This window comes from Pseudorca crassidens, chromosome 14 (genome assembly GCF_039906515.1).
Source record: "Pseudorca crassidens isolate mPseCra1 chromosome 14, mPseCra1.hap1, whole genome shotgun sequence".
NCBI classification, from domain to species: Eukaryota; Metazoa; Chordata; class Mammalia; order Artiodactyla; family Delphinidae; genus Pseudorca; species Pseudorca crassidens.
Window position 1 is genome coordinate 5,719,035 of NC_090309.1, and position 13,958 is coordinate 5,732,992.

A 13,958-nucleotide genomic window follows, 5' to 3' on the forward strand; every position below is an offset into this window, starting at 1 on the left:
ATGTAGAAACAGCATGAGTGAGTGAATGAGCAAGTGGGTTAATGACTACAGGAGAAGCTAGCCTCCAACAAGGAGAGAGGACGCGGGTACCTGGCGGACAATCAGGGTGCCCTCCTTGGACGGGGTCATGGCTGGTTCACTCCCCACATCGTCGTGGACGATCATCGTTTTCACGGACTCCGTCTCACCGTTGCTCAAGTTCAGAGGTGACCTACTGAGACAAGATCCAGACGTGAAGGGCCGTGACCACGAGCCGAGGGTACACCGTTGAGATTTTCCGCCTTCTCGGAGTCCTAAGATGAGATCGGGCTACAGGCATAAAGTTTCCTCTAGGGAAATGAACTGCCGTTTCCCTTTTCTCACAGCCTCAAATTAAGAGGAAGAAATGAAACACACGGAGTACTGGGAGAGGCCCCGACATGCACACACACCAACGCAAAGAAGGGGGAAAACAGAAAGGCCGTCTGCTGCTGACTGCACGACGGGGAAACGTTAACTGTTCACAGGATCAGAGGACAGGTTTTCAACAACTGGTCCCAAGTGGACAGAAGGCCCGGTGGGGACACGCATCCCCCCTGAAGCAGGGCGGGACTGACGCGGCTCGGGCGTCCTCCGGCCCCGAGGTGGGCTCCTCGGGGCCTTCCTGCTCCACGTCGTCGTCCTCCTCATCCGTCGTCCCGGACTCCTCGCTGGACGACGAGTAGTCTGTCACCTTGTGCGGCGGCCGCACGTCTTCCGCCGCTCGGAGCTCTCTGGCCAGGGCCGTCAGGTCCTAGTGCAGGAGACAGAAGAGAGGGTCAGGCGGGAGAGCGACGGGGAAACAGCGCAGGGCCAAGCACTTCGTTCTCACTATCCATCTAACGGCCGCGCCAGCTTTGCCAAACTGCCTTGCAGGCTGTTCATCGGTATCATGGAGGGGAGCTCGCAAAGCTTTCGATAGAAAAGACGAGAGCAAGAAAAGTCAGAAAGGTAAAACAAAAGGTAGAAAAGATTTTTTTAAAAGTCCAAGGTGGTGGGGCTTCCCTGGTGGCGCAGTGGTAGAGAGTCCGCCTGCCGATGCAGGGGACGCGGGTTCGTGCCCCGGTCCGGGAAGATCCCACGTGCCGCGGAGCGGCTGGGCCCGTGAGCCATGGCTGCTGAGCCTGCGCGTCCGGAGCCTGTGCTCCGCAACGGGAGAGGCCACAGCAGTGAGAGGCCCGCGTACCGCAAAAAAAAAAAAAAAAAAAAGTCCTCACAGCCGTAAAAAAAACAAGAGCCGAGAGCATTCTTCTCTGGCTATAGAACTCTGGATCAACAGCTGTGTGCAGACAGACCTTGGTAGTGTGTTATAAAGACGCCCGCCCCTGTGACAAAGTCTTCTTTTGAGGAGATTTTGCAGAAAGCAAGATTTTAGTTAAACAGGGGTGATTTCAAGTACTTATTTGGTGAGGTTTTTAACTCCAACTTTTATTTTTAAAAATTTCCAACTCGCAGAAAAATGAGAGTGAAGTGAGCACAGGGTCCGGCTCACATCTGGCTTAACCGAGGGCCAAGAACTTGCCACGTGCATGAACAAAGTTCCTGACGTGTGCTGCGAGAAAGCGCTGCTGTGTGTCTGGCCGTGGGAAGGCAGCTGGGCAGGCTACCCCGCCGCTGCCTCGAGCGTGCACGCTGGAGGGGGAAGCGGCCCAGGGTCAGCGCTGCTGTTCACGAGGGCTTCAGTTCCCTTTCCTCTTCTACATGCAGACACTGTGAGACCCGATCGACTATCCAAATATAACTTCTGAGCTTGACTATGATCTCTATTCTACATTTCCATACAGAAGTTCAATGTACGTATCTTTCCACTTAAAATTTTCACTTAAAAAGTAGTGTTTTTTGGAAGGCAGGCTATGTGGCCACTCTTCCTTTTCCTTCTGGCGTCGCTGCTTCTCACCAGTTGAGAACACGCTTCTTTCCTTGGAGCCTGAGCCTCTGAGACAAGCGAGCAAGGACTGGCCTTGAGTCCTGCTCGCGACTTCCCGAGGACAGCTGCGGCTTTTTGTTCAAGTGACTTTAAAGGGCCGTATTTAATAGTAAGAATGAACGCATGCAGCAAATCTGGGGTGTTAAAAAACATGCAGCAAACATTCAGGGTTTCTAATTCTAGAAGAGAGCAAGCTGAGGAAGGAAGAGGCATGCAGGTCGAATGCAGGCTAAGGTTAGAATGCTGCCCCGACGCTGAGCTGTTCAGACGGCGCTTACCACTTCGCCCTTCGGTCAGCGGGGTCCCATCGAGCCAGAGAAGCCATCGGTGAGGAGGAACCCACAGCACAGGAAGCGGGGAGGAAAGAAGGGGGGAGGGGGCACAGAAATCAATGCAAGCGGGAGACAAAACCACCCCAGCAGGCTCAAACCCCCAGTGCGCCCAGTGACGGGCAGCTACTGCGTCGAGGACTAAGGAGGAGAGGAACAGCCACGCCGCCGCCCCACATACCAAAGGGCAGCATTTAAACCATGGAGAGTTTAAGAAGGTGGGGGAAAAACATCTCTTCCAAAAGCCAGTATTCTAGATGCCCACTCATCAAGAGCATGTAAAGGTTGATGCCAAGCAAAGAGATAGAAGGCTTTTCTTTCTTTTGTATTTTTTAAATGACTAAGGGGGAGGGGGGCAGCGGCACAAGTGGGCCAAGGTTTACAGCTTTCCTTATAACCCCTCAAACCTGCGAGACCCCACAGGGAGGCCTGCAGGCCGCGCAAGGAGAAGGCTTTAATAGAAAGATCTCACTCGAGTTTGAAATGAGTAAAATGGATTTTGTGCAATTCTTACAGCGGGCTTGAGAGGTCTAAAAACTTCCTTCTTCTCTTCAGGCTTTTTTGCTGCATTTTCAAGGCGCTGAGATGGCGAGCCCTCAGATTTGGATGACGCTGTGAAGTTCAGAGACAAGAAAGGCCGAGTCACGTAAACATCTGAGTGTGGGCCACGAAGCCACCCAGCCCCCCTGGCCCCCGTCCTCTCCCCTCATTAGCCTTGCTCACAGCAAGGTCTCCATGCGCTGGTCTGAACCCCGGGGTTTGTGACTCCTTCCCGAGAACCCTCGACGGTCACACTGCAGTAACACGTGTTCACAACTCCTTGTGACGTTACATCAATAACACAGTAGAGGGAATTTCCACTAATCTATTCTTATGAGTAGGTTAAGATAACCAATACTGATGACAATACCGATGGAGTTTAGACTCAGAAGAGTGGGTTCAAATCTCAGCTTGGATATTTCGCTAATCACCTTGGACGAGTTACGTAAACTCACTAATCTGCAGTTACTTGAATCCGTAAAATGGAGACAATATATACCCATCTCCTGGGGTTACTGTAAGGATTAAATGAGACAATGCATGCACAGTACTCAGCATGCGTAAGCTCTCAAAACCTCACTCTTTACTGTTAAAATTATGACGACTGTTATTAGTGTCACCAGCAAACCTACACTGAAACACTGTTTTGTATTCATAATATGCAGCTGTGAAAAATCACAGGTCTTTTCCAGGATTGAAAAGGATTTCCAAAATACAGTCAACCCTTGAACACACGGGTTGGAAGTTCGAAGGTCCACTCACGTGTGGATTGTTTTCAACAGTAAATAATTCCGTACTACAGGATCCACGGGCGTGTAACCACGGATGCAGAGGAACCGGGGGTACAGAGGGTCGACTACAGATGAGGATTTTCAACTGGTGGGGGGTATCCCTAACCCCTGGGTGTTCAAGGGTCAACTGTACTGATTGGAGCCCGATACCGTGAACAGGCACAGGGAAAAGGAAAGGTAGGCAACCTACATCTCACTCTGAAGCGCTCCCCGGAGCCGCTCTGAGACCCAGGGTGGGAGCCGGGCTGGGATCCTGAGTTGCTGGACCCCGAGGAGCTGCCACTGCCAGGCCTGGGCACCAGCTTCTCCACTCTCTCCCATAGCAGCCTGGGCTCGATGCTGCTGTTGGAGAAGACGACGAGAACAGCTAATGCATTATCCCAAGACGCAGGGTCAAATTATAAACATGCGCACCATGTCATTCGAACGCAGGGATAATGAGAAAATCAGCCTACCAACAGCATTTAACGTGAAATTCACCAAAAGTTACAGTGGCATTATTCATTGGTTTTATCTCAGGTATCTTAACAAACCCAAAATGCTAAAAGACATTCTACCATTAGCAGACAAATCTTCTCTGGGTGTGAGAGGAAACGCTACTGTTTGGTCTAGAAGTGTCACTAGTTCTGTCTCAGCTACAAACTCAGTTTCTTACTATGAAAAATTCCACTTACATAATTACACACAAAATCAAACTACACACAAAGTCCCAGTACCGACCACCACCCCTCACGGCTCTCAAGAACTGACACTTAGGCAGTACGCTCGTTCTTTCGTGCTCTGGGCTGGAAATGTGACCCCACATGGGCCACGGTGTATCCCTGCCGTCGACACACCACAGCATGAGTTTTCTAGGTAAGAATTAACACACGGACTCGGGCACAGGAGAACCCCGCAGCCCACCCTGACCACTGCAGGCTCAGAAAGCTCTCTCTCTGCAGCTTCTGGGCTGTCACCCACTCCACTCCCTCACGTTACATAGCGAGACACCAAGGACAGAGGTTCAGCGATGACCAGAGTACAAAACACTCAAGACGACCTTTCCTTCCTCTAAAACGGTGCTTGCTGGTCGACGGAACGGAGGCGATGACAATATTGCTACCGCTGGGAATACGGTCGCCACCGGCTACGTGAGGTAAGGAGCCCCTGGAATGTGGCTAGCTCAGCTAAGGAAATTAAGTTTTAATTTTATGTAATTTTAATTAACTTCAATGCAAATTTAAGTAGCCTCATGTGGCTAACAGCTCCCATATAAAACAGAACGGCTCCAGAACCTGAAAACTACTTTGTGGTTAATTCTCGAGTTTCTTGCCAACTCCGAGTCAACCACTCCCTTTCTTCCGTAGCCTGTGTGCGATTTCCGTACACTCCCAGAGCCCCCAGACATCCTTTGGATAGCAAGCCCTCTCGGGTTACAATTCCCTTAGAATCCCCCCTTCCCTGCTGCTCCTTCCTGTTACTCTCACTGAGACAGGCAGTTTTCACCTTAAAACTGCTGCAATACACAGTCGGATTTAATCTCTCTTTTCACCGCAGATCAATTTGAGGTCATTCATGTGAATGGACTTCACGGCATTTTCTTTACACACGGATCGCCTCTTTGCCCCAGAACTTCGTTTATGAGCATTTTTATGCAAGCAGACGGTAGAAGACTGCAGGACACTGTGTAGTAAGTCTGCCCCTAAGCTTCGCTCTTCTCTTACCTGGTGGAGTTTCTCTGACCTGCTTGGCTGTTTTGCTGCCCACTGCCCTGCAGTGGGGAATCCCGACGGGACAGGACGGGGGACCGGGACGTCGTTCTCACAGGAACCTTTGGGTACAAAATACAGCAATTAAATTACTGAAAACATGAGGAGGAGAAGAAAAGACTACTGCCTACCACACATGTCTCTAAGGCAGTCCTAGTTACCTTAGCCTTGCTATCACCGACCTACCCCCAACCCCTGATCCTTCTCCGCCCTCCAGTGATACAACAGAAGAGTAGTCCAAGCCGTCAAAGGCACTGGGACAACCTTTCTATGCTCCTAACCACATTTAAGTGATGCTGGCACTGAAGCTTGGTGGCAGGGCACGTACAAAGCATCTTACTGAGATAATGTGAGAATCAGGAAAACAAGCTCAAAGAAACCAAACAATGGCCTACAAATGGATCAGTGAGAAACGAAGAATGTAGGAAGCAAGAAAATACTCAGAGGAAGCAAATTCCAAGTGGAGGAAAAATAAAATGTGTCTTTTTGTTTAATTTCAGCGTTAAGTAATTACCAAACCAAAAATTTTAAAAACATGGAATTAAAAAAAACACCCAAACAAAACCAAAAATCCCTCAATTAAAAAAAAAATCATTTTTTGGAACATTTATGTTCATTTTTTCCCTTATAATACCTTTTCTGAAAATTTTGATACTAATTAATGGTGCAAAGTAATTGATAGCTTTTGTATGAACTTAACACGACAGCTGCTAAAACAAATTTTGGTTCGGTCTGTTCTAGAAGCATACCCTTTATAGATGTACTCTTAAGTTATCTGGGTCCCTTGTGCTTAAGTACAGAGTCAGCGACAGCAATGAAAAGGTAACTGGCCGATGGCTGAACCTAACTGCCTCACTATGGAATTTTCTCCCCACCGTCAAAAGTTCCTCTGCCATTGCCCCTTAATTCTGGTGACGTCACCACACCCTTAATTGAAATAAATAATGTTTTAAAAATAACGAAAAGGAAAAAGAAGCGCACGTCTGTCTTCCTGCTCCTTACCCTTGGAGGGACCTCGTCACTGTCTGATCTAGACCAAGCCTTTTGGGCGGGGTCGGGTACCTCCGACTTAGAGTCAGAACTCTGACTTAGCACCTCACTGCGGGAAGGTGGACATGGGTCCTGAGAGCGAAGATGGTGGTGTGCAAATTTGGGAGGAGAAGGGTCACTGAAGGAATGGGATCGCGAGACAGGGGAAACACTGTTCTTGAGAGATGCCAGGTGGGACCACTGTACCTTACAAGAAAACAAAACACAAAACATTCAATGCGTTCTGCAGAAAACGCTTTTCTGGTCAATACCAAATCCAAAGCGGGAGCCGGGGCAACGCACAGGAGGCAGTCAGGACTAGGTCAGCCAAGCAGTACGACAGTTATGCTCTAAGTGGAGAGGTGGTCTGGGGAGCACAATATGTAGAAAAGAACAAATGTACATTTATAAGGAAAACTCTTAATATCCAGACAAATGTTAGAGAGCAGTAAACGTGAAGATTAAAAAAAAAAAAAAGCCTCACAGCGCTCCTGTCGGAGGGGCAACGTGCGGCATGCCTTTCTGCGTCAAAGCGGCGTGGACAGGCGGAGAGGGGGGAGGCCGCAGGACGGACATCGCCACGCGTGCAAGCCTCTCTACCCACCCTCCCGTTACCTGGCAGGGCAAGACGTCTGACCAAGTAACAACAGAGCCACACGTTTACTGTGCAAAGACCAACCCCGCATGTTTGGACAGATTGTAAGAGTGTAACTTAAAAACAGCCAGCTTTCCAAATACACCACCGATTTTCCTTCTTTCTTGTCCCAAGTCTTAAAACACTCCAACCCCACAGAACTCCACGTATCTTTGTATTAGTTAGAAGAAAAAAGAACTTTGATTTCTTTGTATCCTATTCAGCGCTAGGATTCCCTAAAAGGACTGCTGAGGGGGGTATTCCTTCTACTTGACAACTGAAGAAATAAGACAGGTCCTTGGCAACTGAGTTCATCTGGTCACTTCCAAGTTGGAAAAGCAATCTCTGAAACAATCTGCATTTTCTTGAAATTATACTTTTTGTTTTAAAATAACTGTTCAATGTGGAAATTTACATAATTCTAGCTATATATCTATTACATCATCACATTTAATAAAAACAGGAAATACCAAATCAGGATTGGCTCAACCTTGCCAAGCGTTAAGATCCAGAATTGGTTCCGAAAGAATGTTTTCGTAAGTACAGCTTTTGGCCAAAAGCAACTTTAGATAGAAAAGGGACTCTTTTTCCTGGCCCTACGTTAATTAGTCAGCAGTATAAAAAGCAGTCTACACAATTCATGAACTCCTATTTTCTAAACTGTTAGTGGCCACATAAAGATTTTCTATTTACGGTAAGTATAACGTTCATCAAACCTGTTTTCCTTGTCCCCATTCCCCTCCCTTTCCCCCTTCATCCTGTCCTGCTGTCTTCTGCATCCTTCTTCTTTCCACTCCTCACTCTCCGGAGTTGCCCAGTGGCTTGTGCGTCAGCTCTTCTGTGAATCAAGACGCTGCTGGTCTCACGTAAACACCAACCTCCCAACACCCGCCCCCCTGCTAAGCTTAATCCTGGGTCTTCTTTTTACTGTAAAACTGCTCCATACCAAGGATCTTTATCGTAAAGCGCATTCAAGCCCTCATCCGGGTTTGTGTGAACACCACCGCTACCACTACCGTCCCCCAGCACGTGCAAACATCAGTGACAGGTAAACTCGGGCTCAAGGGCTTGCGCCCAGGACCCCGGATGACGCGGCTGCAGGGAGCAAAATGCCTGAAAGTCAATGACGTTCAGGAGTGGGGACCAGCGTCTTAAGGATCTCTGGGAGCTCCGCCGTGCGCCATCTCTGCTGTCCGCTTTCTCCGCCAGACAGCACGGAGGTCCCCGACCTGGGCAAGGCCGAACGCTGAGGCCGACCCAGTGGCCTCTAGCCTGACCTACTTCGGGAAAACCCACACCCAACCCACCGGGCCGTAACCTTTTTTGGATGTTGAACCTTTTGAGAATCTGATAAAAGGCCCTCTTCCCGAAAATATATGCACATTTGGACAAACCAAAAAACTTTTACGTGGAATTTCAGGGCCGCCCACTCGTAGAACTGGCTGGGAGCCAAGGACCCCAGGTTAAGAAAAAGTCTCCCTCTGTGTACTTACGACACTAACTTTCTAAAAACTAAACTGAAAAGTCTCTGTATTTGAGTAAGGAGGCACTTGTTTACGAACATCTGAGTCAGGGAAGGCAAAAAGTCAGACAGAAAGAAGAAATCACCGAATCCAGATATTCTTAACAAGTACATCAATCCTTAAAAAGAAATTCCTGTTTTTCCCTATCAACTGAGGCTACGTCTCTTTAGTCTAAACTCCCTCTGCTAAACTCCTCTCTCTCTAAATGCGGTAACAAACCAAACTGAGCGGTTCAAGCAGGCTGGTGGCTCAGTGAGCCTCTGTGTGCGTCTCCTTGACCCACAGCCAACTGGCCGTTCTACCTGTGGCTCGGCTGGTCTCTGCAGGGCAGGGTGCACAGACTCGGAGTTGCCATTGGAAAAAGATTCTGATCTGGAAGGCACTGGTGGCTCCAATACTCTGCCTGTCTGCTTAGACTGGGCTTCAGGGGAGCTGTGGTTAGTTTTCCTAAATCTATCTTCCACCTGCGTCAGAGAATTAGAAGACATAACTCAGGGTTAGTAGAAAAAAGCAGAGATACCGAAGAAAGCCTGAAAGTGGAAGGAGTCTAAAAAGAAGTCTTCTGTTTTCCTCAACTACAAGAAAAGAGAGGAGGCATATAACACTAGACTAGGATCTGATGCAGAGTACGGAATATTCACGAAGACAGAAATTTAGAGAGGCAGCCTTTAAAATCTCCCCCGGCAAGAAGTCTAGGATTGCACGTGAAGATAAACTAGGAAAAGAATTAATCTGTCGCAACCAACTAAACCCATGGATTAAAGATTAAAAGAACGTCACCAGGAATCTAACACACGTTTCATTCCACGAAAAATAAAGGCACTGCAGAACAAGCAGGACACTTGCTCCCAGAATGTGCCGTGTGAGGGCCGGCATGGCGGGAGGATGCCCCCGCCCGGGCCAGCATCCCGCACTCTGCAGCCCGCCCGGCCCACCCTGCCAGGGTCCGAGGAGCGGTCCTGCTTCATCGCATCCTCCCTGGGAAGCTCTGGGAGCCCAGACGCCCCAGTTCAGTAGCAAACCCTGATCACCGAAAAGCCAGTGAATCGGGCCAAGGCAGGCTCCATCCTCGCGGCAGTTTTGGAAAAACAGACGACAGGCCACCCTGCCCATCATTTACAGCGCAAAGAAAAATGCTGCCACACAGCCTCCTCTCTTTCCGTCTCTTGGTCAGCGTCCAGGTCCCCCGAGATCTGCAAAGCTCTGAGGTGCTCCGCTCCCCTCTAGACAGACACTAAGCAGAGAAGAGGCCCCGCCCTGTGCCCTGGGAGCGCGCCCGGAACGGCGGGGGCCGTACCTCGCGGGCCCGGTCGGCGGGCTCGTGCTGGGCCTTGGGCTCGGCGCCGTGCAGGCCGGCCTTGCTCCTGTCCGGCGGCGGGGGCGGCCTCCGGGGCTCATGCTGCAGAGACAGGAGATAGGCTTGCTCCTGCTGCAGCTGCCTCTGGAGCCGCTCCGTCTGCCGCTGCTCCTCCAGCTCCCGCCAGCGGCACTCCTTGGGGGGAGAGGGACACTCAGTCCGGGGCCCGGCACCCGCCTCGCCCCGGCTCACTTCTCCCCAGCCCGGCGTTCACCGACGCTTGTTTGGTGACAGAGCACAACGGCCGGGCTGTGAAATGGCAGGTTACCTGTGGGAAAACCTGACAGCTTGTCGCTAAGCATACTGTCACTGGACAGAGTAAGAGAGAACCCAAGGAAACGCTGGTCTCGGCGGTTTCAAAGGACACTTGGAGTACTCTAGGTACGGGTCCTACGGCACGCGCCTTGAACCGCCAGCTCTTGGCATTCTAGCCTGTTCACCGAATGCCAGGTGCTGTGCAAAACCTCGACTATCTACCAAACGAGAACAGTTAACTCAGCAACGGGAAATAAAGAGGTAACCAGAAGCCGCCCCGACGTGGGCCCGGCCCTGCCCAGCGCGGGGAGCCCTAGCTACGGGACGGGGCCAGCGCGGGGCGTTACCAGTAGCATGGCCTGCTCCTGGAGCAGCTGCTGCTGAAGGAGTTCCAGGTGCCGCTGCTCCTCTTCCAGCTGCCGCCTGATATACTCCTGTCACACAGAAATCAGCCGGCAATCAACGGAGCCCCAAGGAAAGCACCAGAACCACCTGCTGGGGCGCCCAGAACCATCCGCCCAATCATCTGGGGTAATGCACTGAGCGATCAACGGCTCAGACAAGCCTACTGCCGAGGATTTCCCCAAGAACTTCGAATTAGTCTCTAAGATCTAAAGAGTCTAATAAATGATGACATGCACTCAGCGATGGTGTGTGTGTGTGTGTGTGTGTGTGTGTGTGTGTGTGAGAGAGAGAGAGTCTATGAGAGAGATAAAGGGAGCGAGAGAGGGAGAGACAGAGAGAGAGAGAAAGGGGAGACAGGCATGAGGTGACATGTTTTCAACGGGAAGAGAACGATAAAGCTCTGTAACAACAAAAACACATCCAAAGGACGTTACATAAAGAGGAAAAACCCAGCCTTGAAGGAGCATGCATATCTGATGGACTGGAGACCTTGATCTACGACAGCAGATTAGTCTCTAGCAAGCCCGTATCGAGAATATTCTCTCCCAGCTCTCAGGATTTTGGGGGGGGGCTCAAGTATGAAATAGGCGTGAAATCACTTCGAAAAGTAGGAACATTTCACAAATAAAAGACATCTATCTCCTTCTTTGTCAACAGGGGAGAAGCTCACTACTCTGGAAGAGGAGCAGATTGAGGGGTCTGGGAGGAGAAATTTTATTTTGAAATTCAGATTATTTATTTACAGTGTCTACTGCCGACTGAGGCGCACACCTTAAGATAAAAGCAGTCCTACATCTAGGCCGAACAGGAGTTTTAGTTAACCACTCATCCTGGCGGAGAGAATGCTGGGCAGAAATCATGACAGATTTCCTCAGGAACTTTTTTTCTTACAAAGCAAATTTAGCCCAAAAACGCCAATCTGGGGTAAAGTGTATCCACAGGGCCGCTGGCAAAGGCCCCCTAGTTCCAACCCAGGCTCCAGTCCCAGGCCTGGAAGCCCCGCCCCAACCCCGACGACTGAGAGGACTCCGACTCCCAGCTCCCCTCTTCCCGAGCCAGACAGAGCTGAACCACAGCTGCGAGCTCAGGTCACTACATCCCTGGTTTTCTGCCTTCACATCACAGGAACAACCAGACAATGACACGTGTCCACAAACATGCACATTCATGCAGAAACGACAGGTTCCTACAGCACGGCTGACACGGGAGTATTTTGGAATAAAACTGACTTTTGATGCTATTTTTATAGAAGAAGAGGTGAAGAATACGTGCTATACACAAAAGCCAATGACTCCATTAGAACACTGAAGGTTAGGGTCACATTCACACCCTCTTCTCCCAATCAAGGCCAGAGAATTATCCCTCCGTGACTTAACTGCTCAAGTTTATGTTTTCTCCTCTTTGTAGTCCCCCAGTGTAAATCAGAACATGAAAACTAAACTCAACGCACCACAGTTAACAGGCCAACAACGTCAGTAAAGTAAGAGATTGAGGGAATCACTTAAATTTCAACAGAAAAATAGTATGTAGACCCAACACTGGGAAAACCCAAGGCAAAGGAGAGCAGCTGGATGATCAAATCTGGAAGCTAATACCACTGTTTACAAGCATTAAGTATGAACTTCAGCTATCATTTAAATTGGTCCCCCTTCATATATTTTTTCCTTCTTCAAAGCTCATAACAAAGAGTGATCAATTCAAAGACATGACGGGCAGAGAGGCTATGATGGGATTCACGCGGACAACGCAGACAACAAAAAGCACAATTTCTGCTTGCACAGGTGGTTCAGGAATCAGACTCCTAAAGGCAACTTTATGTGATGTTAATAACATGCTGCAAATATCGCTAAAATCTGATCGCTTTGGGCTAATGTTATCAGCTGTTCTAACGTCACGTATGTACGTACTGAATTATATGCGAATATATCTTAAAATATTCGGTTAGTCGCTGGACACTTCCAACACTTCTCGTAGGAAGTGTCTTACAACTGGTTTTAAATTTCATTAGACACATTCGGAAATCTTTCAGGCCTCATACTAGTGGAGACCACCCTGCTGGTTTCAAGAGCTTTCTAAAGTGTACCGATTTCTGTATCTGTCGGTAAAGACAAGAGATTCAGTTTGTTGAAGTGAATATGCTTCCAACCGTGCTTCTGCATTTTCAGACTAAAGTCCTGAACACGTGTGCACACGCGTGCATGCTTTTTGCCCCGGCTCCCCCAGCTCCGCACGGTGCCAGCCCCCGCGGTCCCGGCCTGAGCGCCCCCTGCGGACCCACCTGCTCCCTGTCGACTCTCCTCTTGTCCTCCTCCGCCCGCCTGCGCTCCTCTTCCTCCTGCCGCCGTCTCTCCAGCTCCTCCAGCCGCCTCTTCTCCTCCTGTTCCCGCCTCCGCTGCTCGCGCTCCTGCTGCCTCCTGGCCTCCCGCTCTCTCCTTTGTTGCTACGGAAGTAAAGCGACCCAGTCAGCGGACTCTGCAGCCACGGCACGGCACGCAGGATGGTCTGCTGACCAGTTACGGGGAGAGGCCAAGAGGGAGAGCTCGTGGAGCCCACCTGCACCGGCCACCTACTTGCACACTGCCCCTCCGCTCACACACACCAGCCTCCTTGGAAGTACCCGTCAGAGCCGGGTTTCACGTGCTATCAGTTATTCCCCGTTCTTCGCTGAAGCACAGCAGTGAGGGGACAGGGAATGCTGTATCCTTCAGTATCACTAACAGGTTTACCCCGGGCCCTTCAGTCAGAAGAAAGAGAAAAGAAATGAATACAGGAGAACAGAAATAGCGCAGAGAAAGGAGAGAAATACTTAAAAGAGGAAAAAGGCAGCACACATCAGGGAGAGAAGAAGTGACACCAACGAGAATAAGAGATGCCATTATTATTACCATGAGTGTATAGACTGCCGTGAGCACAAGCTCATGCGGTGCCTCGCACGGTGCTAAGTATCCAACGGTCTTCCTTCCATGTCCTTTACCTACTACGATTCTCATGACAAACCTAGGAAGCACTTCACTCCTACTCCACAGAAGAGGAAACAGATTCAAGCAGAGAGAAGTGACTTGTCCAGAGTCACCTGGGCGGTAAGCCCCCAGGTCGAGGGCCACTGTGCCCCCCACCGTTAATCAGACAGCATCCTGCCTCCCATCAGCAAGTGCGGAAGGTGCCGTTGAGTCACCAGACTCGCTCCGACAGCCTTTCCCAACGCAGACCATCTGTCAACCCCTCGGTACCTGGCAGCGTGACCCTGGGCACATGTCTGGCCCCTTCTCATCCAGCCCCAGACATCTATCTGTCAGTAAAGCACTGCCACCGCGCAGAGTATAAATCAACCAACTCCTCCCACAAATGTGCAGCGTGCTGGCCTGCAAAGTGATGCAGCCACCGTGCAGCCCCCCTGGGATG

The 13,958-nt window shown here is 50.1% G+C and overlaps 1 protein-coding gene across 50 annotated transcripts in view; it reads right to left on the bottom strand.

Annotated features, from left to right (window-relative positions):
* The window catches only part of MAP4K4 (mitogen-activated protein kinase kinase kinase kinase 4), a 173,450-nt gene that overhangs the window by 22,034 nt on the left and 137,458 nt on the right, over positions 1-13,958 (bottom strand). For 3 of the 50 annotated variants that reach the window (XM_067704072.1, XM_067704107.1, XM_067704073.1), the window contains exons 13-22: positions 12,835-12,996; positions 10,499-10,585; positions 9,837-10,031; positions 8,842-9,003; positions 6,356-6,589; positions 5,309-5,415; positions 3,796-3,947; positions 2,789-2,886; positions 597-772; positions 91-211 (exon numbers count right to left, since the gene is read on the bottom strand). In XM_067704072.1, the coding sequence (XP_067560173.1) occupies positions 91-211; positions 597-772; positions 2,789-2,886; positions 3,796-3,947; positions 5,309-5,415; positions 6,356-6,589; positions 8,842-9,003; positions 9,837-10,031; positions 10,499-10,585; positions 12,835-12,996 (1,494 nt within the window). Of the gene's footprint in view, positions 1-90; positions 215-596; positions 773-2,788; positions 2,887-3,795; positions 3,948-5,308; positions 5,416-6,355; positions 6,590-8,841; positions 9,004-9,836; positions 10,032-10,498; positions 10,586-12,834; positions 12,997-13,958 lie in introns of all 50 variants that reach the window. The other 47 variants (XM_067704087.1, XM_067704118.1, XM_067704098.1 and 44 more) reach the window with 31 other exon arrangements.